The sequence below is a fragment of the Bacillus rossius genome, chromosome 1 (assembly GCF_032445375.1).
Source record: "Bacillus rossius redtenbacheri isolate Brsri chromosome 1, Brsri_v3, whole genome shotgun sequence".
NCBI lineage: Eukaryota > Metazoa > Arthropoda > Insecta > Phasmatodea > Bacillidae > Bacillus > Bacillus rossius.
Window position 1 is genome coordinate 129877838 of NC_086330.1, and position 16988 is coordinate 129894825.

The following is a 16988-nucleotide window of genomic DNA, read 5'->3' on the forward strand; positions in this document are numbered from 1 at the left end:
AAATAACGCTATTTTAAATAAAAAATAAACACGCGGCTGTGAAAAAGCAAAATAATCATCATTATGATGTCACCTCGCCCACCTTTCTTAACTTTTAGAAAATAAAAGACAAAATCAATTGTTCTTATAAGGAAATAAAATGTTATAAAATATTCTTTTTTCTCCTTGGACTGGTGCAATGTTTAAATATGAATGGACAGTCAAAGCTGTACCTTTGTTTATTTATATACAGCCAACATTATATTTGAGGCTATATTAATTCAATTTAAGATTCCTAATTTATATTTATTGGGTACCAGTAACTGCATTTTATTGTAGTTATTTTCTCTTTGCCAGTGTCTGGCTTATTCGTATTAAGCTGGCTAAGTTGAAACGTAAAAAGTACTTGGCCAGTGAAGATGTACGTTGTTTCAATCTGGTTTTGGGGGGGGGGGGGGGGGAAGGGGGGGGAGTGTTATTCATGCCCTGTCAAAACCAAAATTTAAAAAAAAATAATTCATACAAATGAAATCAAAATCATTACTAAATATTATAAAGTAAGAGCGAGTTTGGTTAGAAAGAAGTAAACTCGAAACATGCTTGACCGAGTCAAAAAATTCATTCATTGTTACAAAGCTACCTTTTTTTCCAGGTGGGCATAGGCTACGTTATATTTTGAAACACTCAAGGTTACGTAAAATACAGCAAAAATTCTAACAAAACCGGAGAGGAAAAAAACCCCTCCAAACTGACTACAGGACTGTCCCTGATAAAAGCGATACAAGTATAAATAAATAACAATGTGGTGCCAGCACGTGGTACATTCGTGCGTTCAAAAAATATATATATGCATAGATACATTATGCATACACACACAGGAGCACAAATTTGTAGGGTTCGCAAGGTGGGCCCGCGGGGAGTCGTAGGGGGGGAGAGGTGCGACCCGAGAGATTTTCGCGTGGGTTCTAACCAACATAAGTCATCTCTAGATGGGCAGCTTGTACGTTGTTTGCTGCCCGTGTGTTTGACTAAATGCATGCAATAAGCAGAAAACTTTAAAATACACAGAAAATGTTTTCTATAAAACGTAGTTTTGACCTTTTTACGTTTATGAACCCTGTTTCACAGTCACGATTTTGCAATAGCCAGCGGGGCTTCTTAATTCCATTTCGGGAAGGGGGGGGGGCAGATCTTCGCCTACAGATATAGGTATAATTACATATTAAAGCTTAATCCAGCCGGTCTGTAAATATATTCGCCCTCATATCGACACGGTATTGGTAGAATATATTTGAATTTTAAGACCAGATACTAAAACCACAGTTGTATTGCTAACGTTAATTAAGGTGTAGTTACAGTGGCAGTGAAACGGGACCTTGCTCCGTCGCAGACGCACAGCCTACCGCGCGCGCCGCAGCCGGTGCGAGACACAGGAGGCACAGCGCACAGCCTGGTGGTCGGTGGCAGAACTATCGCGAGGTCGCGGGGATCTGTGACTCAGGTGTCTGTCGCGATCCTGGCGGAGGACGTGGCATGCCAGGAACGGTTTATTTAGTGGAACTGAAATTATCATGTCAAATTATTACAAAAGTCTTTTTTTTTTTTTAATTGGTACGTTTACACGAAAGCAACTGTAAGCGATATAAAAAAAAGGATTCGAATTTCTACTGGGTTCGGATTATTTCCAGATTATTTATGTTCCAGTTCCTTTATTAGTTAAAATTATTTGTAAACCGTTCCCGAACATAGCTTTCCAGAACATTAATAATCATGATAAAAAATAAAGGCCAAATGTTGAATAGGTATTCGATTTTCTTTCTCATTGTTAAAAAAAATATTATTATAATAAACGTCAATCAATATTTAACAATTTTCGTAAGCGCGACTATATACACTAAGTACTAATTCCAAAAGCGTATTTCACACATCCTACCATAGCAATGTGTTGTGAGAATTTACAGATGTTTCCTTTAATTATTTGAAATTATATCTTGGCAACTGGTTTCCAGAGAAATATTTTATATGTGTCTTAGACGTAAAATTTAGGAGGACATCATTCTTTAGTTATGGCTCAGTCTCATATTCTTCTTATTTATAATTATAAAAGACGCCATCCTGGGTTTCAACCATTTTTTCAGGTCATAACATTTGCTTATCTTTTATATTGAAATTTTGTTCTCTGTTAAATAGTGAGAGATTTAAAAATACCGCAACTAAGCTTATATTGACCTTATTTTAACAGTTGTAGCAATTCACAAAAATTAAATCAATTGTAAGCGCTAATGTGTTCACAGGGTAAACTATTTCTAGCAAAAAAGGTAATACTTTTGGTTATTAACCTTTCTAAAACGAAGGCAAATTTTGACAGTTAAACAATACAAATTTTTATGGGGAGAAACTGTATAAAACTAGATGGCCTATTTCGTTTGCAAACTTCCTTCCTTTAAAGAGTTTTCTGTAAATTTATTATAATAGCTATCTTGTATTTGTTATTGTATCAGTAGATTTATTATCAGTAATGTGCCAGTAATAACGTTTAAACGTTATTTTTCGAGCTAAGAAAGATCATATTCGTCAACATTTACGTGAAATTTTACCGCTTTTATATAATTAGAAAATATTATATTGTCAGAAAATTTGAGAGAGAAGCATAACATGCAAAAGAGCCATTGTAATTATTTTACAATAAAAGCTCTTAAATAATAATGACAGTAAAAATAAAAAAATAACTTGGTACGTGAGACCCAGCAATAAGAGTAAAATTAAATCAAAATGTTTCAGCATTCAAACACGGAGGCCAGATAAAATTAATTCAACCTGAATAAATGATAATCTCGTGATAAAGTATGAAGTAAAGCTAGCTGCAAGGGGGCAAGTCTGTGGGATTCAGGGGGGCCCGCAGGAATTCATCGAGTGGTTTGGGGGGGGGGGGGGGGCGTAGCACGGGGCTTTTTGAGCGCGAGTTTTAAAAGACATACCTCATCTCTGGACAGGGAGCTTGCGTGTTGTACACTGCCCATATTTTTGCCTGTATGCATGCAATAAGCAAGCAGAAAACTTAAAAATAATACAGAAAGTTTTTCATAAAAATAATTCTTAACGTTTACGTTGTTTATCAACCCCGTTTCACAGTCACGAATTTGCAAGTGCAAGCGTGCCCCCCTCAGTGAGGGGATTCTTAATTCAAGGGGAGGGGGCGCTCCCCCCCCCCCCCCCCCCCCGCCTCCCCTCCTCAGGATCTGCGTCCATGTCTAGTTGCACCGACTTAAAACCTAGAAATATTCAGTTTTTTCAGTCATTGGGTTCTTCGTATAGGCAGGTTCTCAAAATGTTTAAAATGTCATTTCTATTTTGAGGTGCATGGAAATTACTTTAATTGATAAGTGTTTTACTTAATTGTAAAAATGGTACTGAAAAATTCGTCACATTTTGGTGAATCAATATCTTTCTTGATATCTCGACCTACATATCACTATATTTTCTAAATTGTGATTTCGTGGCTTCATATCAGATAAGAGCGTAGCTTGTACCGCTCGTGGAATTCTAACTAGTATCGCTTGTGATATTCTATTACATATAACGTCATACAATTAAGAAGAATATCTATTTTTTTCCTGAAGGTAACATGTTAAATGCATTTTATGTATTTAAATTTTAACTACTTATAAAAACTCCGAAAGATATTCTTGATGTTTTGCCAAAGCTGAAATTTGTAAAACAAATACTTCTATAAACTGCACTTTCTTAAAATATTTGTAATTAGGTGGTGAATTTACGTTGTGGTAATCCTCCAAGATTGTTGACACCACCTATTTGGAAAATCGTTAGTGGTTTTGACAGTGACATCCAACCATTAATGCCACACATGTGAAATGTTATAAGTTTCAGTTAATTGTACTGCTGGAATGGATTTTGTTTTACGTATACAGATGTGTCACAACTCAACGTCAAGTCGATAACAGTTGGTAGGACAATTAATAATTATGGTTTGAATCAAAAAACAAAATTCAGAAAGTGGTTAGTTTTCGAGTTACAGACATTTTTGACGTGATAACGTCTTATAAATCGATGAACGCCAGATGCACGCACGAAAAAGCATGACTCGTTGTCACGTTCCGCCTGAGCCGAGCGTGCAAGCGAGAGCGCGGAACAAGCAATAGAGAGGCACGATCGGCTTGTGACGCATCTATCTCTCTTCCACTCCATCGGCCGATGCGTCCGAGTAGAAGAGAGACAGCGGCAGCACACAACCTACACGTAAACTGTTTTGTCAACTGTTTATAAAGTGAAGTGAAAAGTTAATGTGGTTTCCATTGTTTATTACAACAACAAATGCGGCAAAAAAGGTAATTAATTCTTGCATTTTAATATTTTTTTTACCGATATAATCTCATATATTTGTTCTTTGATTATTAAAAAAAAAGTTGTATCGGTCGGCGAGTGCAGTATAATAGTTTATGTTACAATTTAAACTAAAAAAATTATTGTCTCATATAAACGATTTTATAAAAAGTCAACTGCTTTTATTTAGTATTCAATTAAGAAATTGTAATTTTCAATTAACTCCTGCTTTGTATTATACAAAATATTGATAATTCAGTGATAATCATTCAATTCAATTCATAAAAGTATGCAATTTTTCAACAATGTTTTCTTATGACGTTATCACGTAAAATTATCGTCCGTAACCCGACTTTACAGACAACCCCCTTTTACAAAAGGTTTTATGACCCAACCTGCCAAAAATTATTAAATACTTTCACTAAAATATTTTCCACAGTAAAAATATATAGGCTATTTCAAATATTTATAAAAGTCAAAATAAAATACACATGCTATATTTTTATAAAACAAAATTATGTAGAACACCTTTTGCGCAAAACATATTTTATATCTGTTCACGATTTAAAAAAACTTATTTCACTAGCTTAGAAAGTTATTTTAAAATATGGTTAGTTTAAGCCAATACCTTACAACATAAACAAAGAAATTATTTTGACAATGTGAATAGTCAAAGCTCTCTGATAAAAAATTGTTACCGCATAAGTCGTACAAAAGGCTTTTACCTTAAAAGTACAGTTTTAATGATTTTAATATGAATGGTTAACAATTTAAGGATTATACATTACTAAGCAGTAAATAAATTGAGTCCAATTACCTGATAACTTTTTTTTTACAAAGTGGGGATTTTAAAACTTTAAAAAAGCTTATAACTCCAAAACTACAACATTATTTGAATTCTAATTTTTGTACTCAGAACCTTAATTAATTTGACTATCAACTGTTCTCAGCTTAACGTTGAGTTTTGAGACATACGGTATACCCTATGAACTGAATAAATAACTTATTTTTGTCATTATTTTTTTTTGCTTATTTACCTATCGGTGCTGGAAAACATATTTGAGGTTTCAAAGGGCACTGGAAATTCCCTTTTACACGCTAACAAGGGCTTGGCTGGAAGGACGCGCTGTCAGTCGATGCGGTTGTACACACCGCCTTGCGGGTTATTTGCAACGTTATTCGCCACCGCATATACAGTTAAAAGCTGGTTTGACATCGATTGTAATAATCTCGACGAGCGTGGCTTTACCGGCATCATCAACGTAATTAGTATGTGCGATGCAGCGATTCAACACCATTTGTTTACACTCCCAGATTTGTGTTTACATCACTTCAAATCCTTCATAAATGAAAACGCCGGACAAATAATTCTTCAAGTAAAATATGTACGAATGAAACGAGATAGAACGACCTGAATTTTTGTCCCTTCTGCCAATGCTGCCACCATTCGCAGATTAGCTACAATTGATCCTTACAATGTGAACGAGTGTTTCAGCACTTGCCAGAGATGTGTAACATCTAACCTCGGTCGTGTTTACTCGTGTTGCAAATACACTTATAATACGATACTAGGATACAAAATTTAAAGTAGGATTCTTAAAAATAATATCGAGCGAGCGTGATCAATATTCGAAAATTGTGTTTGAAACTACATTTACTGACGCGAATAAGAAGTATATTCCGCACCCGACACTAGAATTCGCTGTCGGAGCAGCTACGTCGCCTATCAAATAATTCTATTTGGAGACCAATAATTTAAACTTTATAACGAAACGGCTCCGATAAAATCGAAAAATACTTGAACGAATACTAAACACCGGCTTTGGACCTGATTTTTCTACAAGGTACTTTATTAAAATACATACTACCCTTGTTTTTAAAATTCAGCAACCTACTAATACTTTCAAGATTTTTTTTTGGCTTTGTGAACATTGTTTCGCGCCATCCGCCACAGATGGCAGCACTGCGATTACACATTTCCGTTCCATGCGACTTCCGTTCCATTTAAGAAATTACTCCTACCAAAGCCGTATACCGAGAACTCATGTGTAACACATAAAAAAAACACGTTGAACACATTTATTTTTACAAGTGTTCTACAGAATTCAGTCGGTCTAGTCCCTTACCCATGATAATCAGGATTGCAGGCTTTCGCGGCCTTTGTCTGAGGTTTCTTGCAGCCGCGTCGAAGGTGAAGAGTCAGCTGGTGCCTCGGTTGACAATACAGTCGCCAGTACCACGGCGATAGTCCCCCGCTGTTGCCGCGCTCCGCACTAAAGTCAAAAGTAAATCGCCGCAAGGTGCGTTTGTCGGGGAACGGACAATTCTCCTGGTGACCATCGCCCACGAGCGAGATTCCCTGGAAGTGATTGTGTTCGGTGCCACGCGTGGGAAGAGTGTCAACCAACGGCGCATTTTCCAGCGACGTTCTTAAAGCCTGGTTCTCGCCTCAACCGGGAGAGGATTCACGCTCGTCCAACTTCCAGCGAGTTGTTGCACCCCAGTTTCATTGTGCGAAATGTCGTAATGGCTGAGAGCATAGGCAAGGCCGCTTCGTGCAAGAATGACGAGGATATAAAAGCAATATTAGAATCTAAAGTAATTGACAGAGTTTGATTATTTTTGTCGCCTAGATATTTTTAATACGAATAACTGAATGTATAAAAATAATAAAAACAGTGTGCAGCTAAAAAAATCAACTTTTTTTTTATAAAATAAGGACTTGAAATAAAAAAAAATTATGAAAACATTGGTTGTAAAATTATTTAAATCACATAAGAAAAACCCCTGTAATAGCCAAATCATAGAACTGTGGACATATACCTGAGCACCACAGACTCGACATAGCTCCATAGAGCTCCACAGAGCTTTAGAGTAGGGGAGACCGGGGCTGGTTGTAACAGGGGCAGGTTGTAACAGGGCGAATAGTTCCACGACCAGCCACAAGAGCGTATCATCGTTTCAGCCATCAAGGCACATTATGATGCCTTCAGTGCGAGTGGTAACACTGTGGCAGTCGGACGATTTCACTGGCGACAAGAAGGAAAAAATTGTTTTTGGACGAGGTAAGTAAATATTGTTTGTTTGACTGACATTCGTATTGTACGTAATGTATAGGGAGTTTAGAAAATGTCTTCGGGGCAAAATAATCTCCTAAGCTTTAGGTTCTGATATGTTTTGTTGGCATTGGAAACAAATACAAACTATATGGTAAAATTAAATGTTTTCTATAATGATGTCACATGGGGTAGGTTGTAACAGCGAAATTAATCTGTTACAACCTGCCCCACGTACTGTTACAACCTACCCCGTGACCACGTTTACCTAATTTATTGTTCCTTTTAAGTCTTTTATGAAAGAAAAAAAATACATTTTAAACGGTTTTATCTTGTAGATGTAATTAATAACTTCCAGTCAAATTTTAATTTCAGATGCGTAACTACAAAACAAAAACCGACAAAGGAAAATATTCTATTGACATGTTGGAGAAAGCAGCTGAAGTTGTAAGAGAAGGAAGATCTGTTAGGCATGCTGCGAAAACGTACAACATCTGCCATGTGACACTTGGGAGGTACATAAAAAAGAAAAACAAACGTAAGTTGCATTCATTAATGAATTTTCTTAATTACATCTGCTTGATTTATAACATAAATACGTCTCAACAATGGGTTGTAAACGTTTTTTATTGTATTAGTACAAAAATATGGTTTTGCGTAGTTTAGATTTTCTTATGTGAAAACAGGAGCAAAATTAACATAGGCCTGTATGGTTTTTCTATTGTTTCAGGTTTAAATGCAGTCGATATTAATTTTCGAGAGGAGTGGAAACCTTTGGCTGGTTATTATGGGAACAGACAGGTATTTACACCTTTGCAAGAGATCGCTCTTGTTTCCTACATAAAAACATGTTCTGACATATATTTTGGACTCACTCCACGTGATGTACGTCATCTTGCATTCTTATGTGGGAAGAAGTATAATGTTCCCATGCCAAACACATGGAGTGACAAAGAACTAGCAGGTGCAGATTGGCTCTCTTCCTTTTTAAAGCGCCACCCAGACCTTTCCATTCGGACTCCAGAGGCAACTAGTTTGGGAAGGGCTTCTAGTTTTAATCGTGCCAACGTTTCCAAATTTTTTGACAAACTCTCTGAAGTTTATGATCGCCATTCTTTCACAGCTAATGACATTTGGAATGTAGATGAGACCGGGGTCACTACTGTCCAGAATCCTTCAAAAATCGTAGCAAGAAAGGGGGTAAAACAAATTGGAGCAATGGCATCATCTGAACGAGGGCAGTTAGTTACTCTAACTGTAGCAGTAAATGCTGCTGGAAATGCTATCCCTCCTATGTTTATTTTTCCTAGGGTAAGGTATTATGATCACTTCATCAGAGATGGTCCAACTGGATGTATAGGTGCTGCAAATAAGTCTGGCTGGACTACGGAGGTAGAGTTCTTGCTTTTTCTTAAGCATTTTGTTTCTTGTATTCGTTCGAGCCCAGAGAAACCTATCCTCCTCCTTCTAGACAATCATCAGTCGCATTTAGCTCCTAACTGTTTAGATTTTGCCAAAGAAAATGGCATTGTAATGCTATCGTTCCCACCTCACTGCACTCATCGCCTTCAGCCACTTGATCGAAGTGTTTTTGCCCCACTCAAAAAACAGATCAATATGGCAATGGATGCATGGTTGAGGAACAACAAAACACCAGAGAGCACAGTTAAGCCTATGTCAATCTATGATATTACCTCAATCTTAAAGATAGCTTTTCCCACTGCCACAACGCCAAGAAATATCCAACAAGGATTTGAGAAATGTGGAATACATCCTTATAATAGGGAAATATTTCAGGATGCCGATTTCGCTCCTTCGTTTGTGACAGACAGGCCTGATCCAGACTTAGCACCAAGTTGTTCACACGATGTGTCCAGGGATTCACAAGGAACACCAGTTCAATCATTTTCTAACTGTTCCCACACACCAGAGAAGTTTTCTCCAGAAGTGGTTCTACCTCTTCCTAAAGTCGCTCCAAGGAAAAGGAAAGGAGGAAGAAAGACCAGGAAAAGTGCCATTTTGACGGATACTCCAGAGAAGAAAGCCATTGAAGAAGAATTTGCGAAACGAGGAACACCAGGCTTGATTAAGATAAAAGGGAATGTATCACAAACGCGCATGCCTGCAAAATCCACGCCCAAACATTCTCTAAAACGAAGATCAGCAGAGTGCAGCTCATCAGAGGAAGAAAGCGAGTGCTTTTGTTTAGTGTGTTTGGAATCATTCCCTACAAGCAAACCAGGAGAGGAGTGGGTTCGTTGTCTAAACTGCCAGTTATGGTCGCATTTTTCTTGTGCAAAAAAATCTAAAATGTATATTTGTCATAATTGCCAATCAGATGAAATCTCTGAGTGAGGACCACTGTTCATTTAATATTTGACAAACTGAAGTTAAACAAGTGAAAAAATAATAATTTTTGTTGAAATATATTGTATAAGTAGTAATTTGTTATAAGTAATCCCAGTAAAAATTATATTTTACCTTGTAGTAATGTTGTTACAACCTACCCCAATGTGTGTTACAACCAGCCCCGCCTCGGGGCAGGTTGTAACACTTTACACCTCCGAGGTTTTAGATTTGTACAGAAAAATATGCTAGAGGAAAATTTATGTAAAAATTGTTTTGTAAAAGTAGAATAACTACTGAATAAGTTAGCTCAGTCAGAAGTGCCGTTTATGTTATCCATGATCAGATAAAAAATAAAATAGCGAAACTGTTACAACCAGCCCCGGTCTCCCTTATTCCTAGTAGCTCTATAAAGATAAACATAGAACGATATATCTCCACAGAGCTGCTAAGAGTTCTACAGATTCCAATGATTTTCTTTTATAATTTCGCAATAGAAAGTTTTAATAAATTAAAATTGTAATTTATTTTTCGTTCTAAGATTTTGTTACTACAGAGGATTTTATTATGTGATTTTAATCATTTACAGCCAAAATGTTTTCATATTTATTTATTTATACACTGTATTCATTATTTATGTACACTCAGTTCTCCGTAATGAAAATATCTGCCCAACAAACTGAACACCATACAATTATGTCAAAGTCATTTAGTTTTTATTAATTGTTTTATACTCTCGTCATTCCTGCACGATGCGTCCTTTCCAGTCCTCTTAAGACACTATATTCACATTTTAGACAATCCGAGTTTGAATCCGTTTATCGGCAATTTTGATCTCAGTTTTCAGTTGTTCGCCAAAATAACTTCAAATAAATGCTGTTTTTTTTTTTTTTTTTTTTTTCAATTAGCAAGAATCGATTCCTCCAACAATTTCCCAGAGTTGTGTTCTCATGTGTTACCGTCTCTAATGCGTTTATATTTGACGAGACATTATGCCCAAATAAAATAAATAAACAGTTATGTATTATGAACATGTGCTAGAAGTTGTACTATGTTTTTCGGAATGAAACCCTTTAGCTTGACAAATACATAAAAGATAGCGCCACGTTCGTTAGGTAAAAAAAAACTCTACATAAAATAATAATTGGCTAATAGATTATAGGTACTTTTTTTAATATTGTTATGTCTTTTCACAACAATTAAAGTTTACAAAGTGTATTCCAAAATAGTTTCATGATAACAATGTCTCATGTGGATATTAACAGACTTAGTACATTTACCGATGTTCACGCACGCGAATATATACGGGTTAATACCACCACACTCGGATCCGCCATCTTGATGACTTAGGCTCGTGGGTGCAGCAGGCACGCACATGCGCAGTGGACTTCAACAATTAAAATTCCGTTGCGTGGTGCGTGCGCCATTTCACTGCATTGCCGTCGGATTCGAACATTTCACCCCCAAGCGCACCTGGAGAAACATAACCTTAAAAGTTTGCCCACGCCCGCTGGGCTGTGTGGGGTCGCCGTGATCTGGGGCGGAGCGCGGTAGTGCGAATGTCAGACGCTCGGCATGAAGTGCATGGCCGTGACGATCCCCCTGACCTGAACCCCAACGCCAGCGATCTTTCTTCTGGGTGGGTCACGTCGACCTCGAAGTGTTTGTGCAGACTCCGCCTGATTCTGACTGCCACCTCTATGTTTGAAACTTGGCTCTAGGAGTGCATTTTCATTAAATGGGACATTCGAAAACAATTATTATTATAGAAAGGTTTTACCGGCGCGGCGGAGAAATGGTTTAAGGTAGGCTACTACGGGCCACGCACCCTTTAGTTTATGAGATGTGGCGATCGTGTGTCGAGCTTCCTTGCCCATACTGTAAATAAAATAATATTATGAAGACACCAATTTTTGGTTTATAAAATACAAAATCTTCTTTAATGATACAATGCGGTACTCTTTATCGTAAAAATTAAAAAATAAATTTCACTTCTTACCTATCTTTAAAGCAAGAAAATTGTCTCTCAGTTATTTTTTATAGGTACATAATTTCTGCTGTGAAATAAATTTAACAATATTTTACTGTGGTAAAATATTTAAATAAATAAAGCTTTATATTTTTTATGTGTTGAAGTGTAGTTTTATGTACTCCGTTACTACTGTCTTGGTTCATTTGCCACTGTCTACAAATTTCAAACCCAAAATATTCAGGTAAAAGTGATGTAAAATGTCGATCCATATATGCACAGTTATAGCAGCAGTAGCTTGTATAACAAAGCTTAGAGTGAATATTAGTAGCTCAGTAACAACACGAGACGCAGATTCAAGCTGAGCCGCAGGAGGGATCGCACAGTGCCTGGAGCACCGTGAAACACCGCACAGCGGCATGAGTCGCACGAAGCCCCCCGGCGAGTGGAGGGCGAGTGGAAACAGTTGAGTGATGATGGGTGGAACAGAACCTGGCTACCTTGCCTCGCCACTCTCTGGCTAGGTTAACAAGAACTTTGTCTCGTGAGCGAGGCAACTCTCTCTATCAGCTCCGCCGAGCAAGATGGGGAAAAAAAAACCTCCGACGTCAGGGAGCTGTCAGGAAACGGCATGCTGTGACGTGATTGAAGTCACTCTGCATCACAATCACCACGCTGCAACGCCCAAAAATATATTTGCAGAAATGGTACTGGACCAAGCCCAATGATGCAATGATGCACGAATCAAAATTTTCTGCCTTAAATTTAAATTTTTTTCCTGAAATAACATTCTTTGGAACCTATTTTCACTGTCATTCAAAACTTTCACTGATGAAAACTTCAAAAGTTCTTGACTTTTCGATATGTTAACATCTTAGTTCGGCATTATTTTAAATAATTCTTAGTTTGATTTCATATCCAATATACGAATTATAAGTGTATTTTGAACATGAGACACAGTCATTTGCTCGTTACCAAGGTTAGATGTTACATATCTCAGGCGAATACTCAAAAAATTGTTCACTTTTTTTTAATAATAATATACCTATGCTGCGGTTTCCTGAAAAGAGCAAAGAAAATTCAGCCTCCAATACTCCCGTAGCTGAGGCCTAGTTCTCACAACTATATTTATGTCAAACAGAACCTTGCGTAAGTTATTTTATAGTGTGTATGAATGGCTTTGAACTTGAACACCAACTGAAGAAAATTATTTCACAGTCTTAGTGTTGGGTAACTGGAACATGACATTTTCTCTCCACCCTCAAATTATCATCATCAGGAAATTTGGGTTCCTTTTTAGGATTTCAAGTAAAAACGCTGTTTCCGTGACAACTTCCAACATCCCTGTCTTTCCAGCACGTGGACATCCTGTAGTGCGAATAAGACGCAGACCATCTGCCGAGCAGAAAGCTGCCCCCAGGAATGTTCCTGCAGGAAAGCAGGCGCAGCCACTTCCTGGAGGCAAGCAGGGCGGTGTTCCAAGCAGCGATCAAGCACTGCCTCGTTGAGATAAAACCGTAACCTAACTCGCGGGCCGTATCCCGGAACGTATCCAAACAGAATTCCAGTAACGGTTACGAAACGGCAACCGTTTCAATAAACGGTGCCCTGCGCGAGTCCAAGGAACTGGTTTCAACGCGTTCTAGCGGACGTTTCGCAACCATCGATACAAATGTTAGGACAAAAGTACTGCAGATGGTAGCACCATCGTACAAAAATGAAACCGCCCCTATAATTTTCTCAAGTACTTTTTAACTTGCGATTATTTCTTGCAATGATTTAAAAATTTATTCCAGGATAGTTTCTGTATCATAAAGTTTTCATTTGGCACACCATTTCTGTTTGTATGTCACCCGATGATGACAAAACTGATTATATACGATTAAATGGCGCCCGACGCGGTCCACCGTCTGGACTAAATCGAAGGAGAAGATAGCTCTGCGCAAGCGTGGAATTCGGGCAGCAGATCGGCAATGTATAGGACCCCAAAATCCGTTCCCTAGGAACCCGGTCAGGGCCCAGGTGTAGCATGTGCGTGTTGGACTGCCGACCACGGGGCCCGGAGCAGGCAGCACGTGGCAGGACACAGCTGAAGGGCGCGGGCAGGCGGGCAGCGGCCAAGTGGGTCGGACCACGTAAACAACCCCGTGTCACAGCGAGGCACGCGGCTGGAGGCGGGACACGCAATTAGAACCAATCGCAAAACTGACAAAAACGCAAATAACAGATACACCGTAAAAAAAAATATTACATCAATGTGATAGTCTTCCAATGTTTGCCATTGATGTGTAACACCTAACCTCGGTAATGAGCAACTCTAAGTGTTCCCATGTTACAATACGAAACTCGGACACGAAATTTTAAATAATGCCAAGCGTGAGAAATACACTCAACTAGTGTTTTCAACTACATTTCTGCACGCGAATCACACGTAGTATCCGCACCAGCCACTAGAATTCGCTGCCGGAGCAAGTACATCGACTATCGAATCATTCAATTTTCAGACCGAAATTATAATATTTATAATGAAACGGCTCCGATAAGAGTGAACAAGACTAAAAAAAAAAAAACTAAATCCCTGCTTTAGGCATGATTTACGGCAAGGAATTTTAATTAAAATACTGCTTTTCTTGTTACAAAGCATTAAAATTTTTATACTATAAAGTTTCTTCTTTTGTCTTTGTTCACTTTAGTTCACACAATCCGGTGGTTGCTACACATTTTCGTTTCTCGACTTCAGTCGCATTCACAAAATTACGCTCACCGAATGCCGGTTACCGAGAGCTATGATGCTACACATAAAAAAATGGTGTTATTTTACACAAATTGTATGTGGAATAGAGTCTTCACCTACGTAAGTGTAATTTTGCACCTACATATGTTGATGTAATTTTACTCTTGTCTTCAAGGGAAAAAAACTTTAAATTGTGTAAAATATAATAGCTATGGTTTGGTTAATATTTCTTAGCTGTTGGTGTGTTTCTATCCTGATGTATATATTTACATATGCATGCATATTTATTTTTACAACTGTCAGTACATTTTACTGCATAGTTATTTATCAAGTTAGTTTGTACAGCTTCCAAAATTACTTATGTTTTGTAGCTTATAACTGTGTATGAACAACTTGTACTTAAAAGTAGTATTTAATTTTATCACCTTAAATTGTTCAAGTAAACACTTCTAGTAATCTCTGTGAACTCTCGACCTATTTGGTTGTTAACCCACCGTTTTAACCACTTGACCATCACGCTAACTAATAAATTTTCAAATGATGGGAATACCCTTTTTTGTAACTTAAAGTAGGTAAAGCAATTGGGTTTTTGTCAGAACTGATTGCAAAATACATTATATTATTTTGTAGTTCCTTGGTAGTAATAAATTTATTCAGACAAATACGTATATTGCACTTTTATAATAACGTATGTGTGTACATATAAGAAGTGTACTGACAAAAAACAGGACGTATATTATTTAAACACTTGATGTGTACATCAAATTGTGTTATTTAACACGTTGGTTATAATAGAGATTAAAGATTAAATTTCCATTATTTTTATCGAAGCCTGAAGCACATATTCTGGGAACATTAGTGTGAAATTGCACCAAATGTATACTTTTTTCAAAATAACGCGACAGAAATGTATAATTACTAACACTTCCTATACGAAATTTTACGAATTATTTTTATAGTGTAAATAAACCGTTTTCCGTGGAGTACTCGAATATTCTTCTTCTCGATCAAACTACTTTTGGCCTGATGCCTTTTCTAATTCTTTACTTTTTTTTTTTAGTAAAAATTGGCTAATCTTCAGAATTATCCAAAATAATAACAAATAAATAACAACACTTATGATTGCATAGATTGGTTTTTAATTTTTCTAATTAGATGTTATATTTTTTAGCCGGAAGGCCTATAAACATAAAAATCACCCTTAAAAATTTTCCAAACAAGAGGCGCTTCACACGCGAGTACTATAATTACATATTTATCTACGTTAATTGTTATATACTTTCAAACAGTCAACCATACACTATGATGCAAAAGACCGATTATTAGTGATTATAGGTTACGTCCTCCAAGCAAAACACGTAAAGCTTTGGAGTTAAGCTATTATCGAACCAAAGGCAAGCCCCCGTAGTCATGATAAACTCAAACCATTGGCATCACCATGGTCTTGAAAGTACAGGCTTTCCACAATAGAGTGTCCCAGTTTCAATGGTTAATTATAACAATTTAATTTGGACTATTTAAACAAATCATACATCAAATTAAAGGTAAACTAACCTAGTTTTTCTTTTAATTGTACAAAATGTTCACCTTCACACATCCAACCCAAAAGTAAAATTTTTTCCATACTTTAGTTAACAATTCCGGAGTAATGGAAGCAATGGCCTCTTCAATTCTATGTCTCAACTCTGACAAATCATTAGGAAGTAGCGGAAAGTAGACACGATCTTTTATAAAGCACCAAATAAATAAAAAATTGCGTGGTGTTACATCAGGTGAACGTGGAGGCGAGCGAGGAAGAGCTCTGTCGTCTCGACCATTACGACCAATCAAACGGTCCGGAACTTTGACATTCAACCAGTCTCGTACAAAAAGATATTCCTAAGGGGAGAGCTGAAATTTCAGATTCACTCTTAATAAACTGCATAACACAAAACGCTTTACGCTCAAGAGTCTCCATGTTGCGTAAGGGACGCTGCGGGCGAGAAAAAACCACAAAGCAGTATTCGCGGATGCGCTTATCTAAAACTGAGCTACTCTTTAATTGTGACATTGAAGCAAAGCTCTTTGCGCTTACAGATTTTGTTATTAAAATATAAACTGGGACATTCTTTTATGGAGATACTCCAAATGCAATGCTCCGGAGGGCTGGCGGATCTGACGAGACCCCGAGCAGTGAAGCTGTCCATGCCGTGCTGAAGATGGCCGTTGAGGTGAGTGCCAGCTGGGCAGACGGACAACCAGCCGTTAAACACGTCCGCTTATCGAAGAACAAAATGGCTGCTCGTCGTCACGCGCGTTGTAAGTGGAGCTTCGCACTTCGACAGCACACTTGAACGATTAAACAAAAAATATTTAATACCGTTAAAACTAATGAATAAAATACACAATAACAGAGTGCAGACCTTCGTGTTCAGAATAACTAGCAACTTCTTGGCTTCTCAAGATGTTAATCTTCCTTGATAATAACTGCAAAAAATGTAAGTCTTCCATTATTCGCCAGAGATCAAAACATCTAACCTTGGAAACGAGCAAATTCATGTGTCCTCGTGTTGCAAATTACGCT

At 37.5% G+C, this 16988-nt stretch overlaps 1 protein-coding gene across 1 annotated transcript; it reads left to right on the top strand.

The window, feature by feature from the left end:
• The first annotated feature begins 7203 nt into the window (after positions 1-7203).
• LOC134529483 (uncharacterized) lies at positions 7204-10108 on the top strand. Its single transcript, XM_063363620.1, has 2 exons — positions 7204-7914; positions 8107-10108. Exons 1-2 carry the CDS (start codon positions 7752-7754, stop codon positions 9729-9731), a joined length of 1788 nt encoding a protein of 595 aa, XP_063219690.1. The 5' UTR covers positions 7204-7751; the 3' UTR covers positions 9732-10108.
• The last annotated feature ends 6880 nt before the right edge of the window (positions 10109-16988 follow it).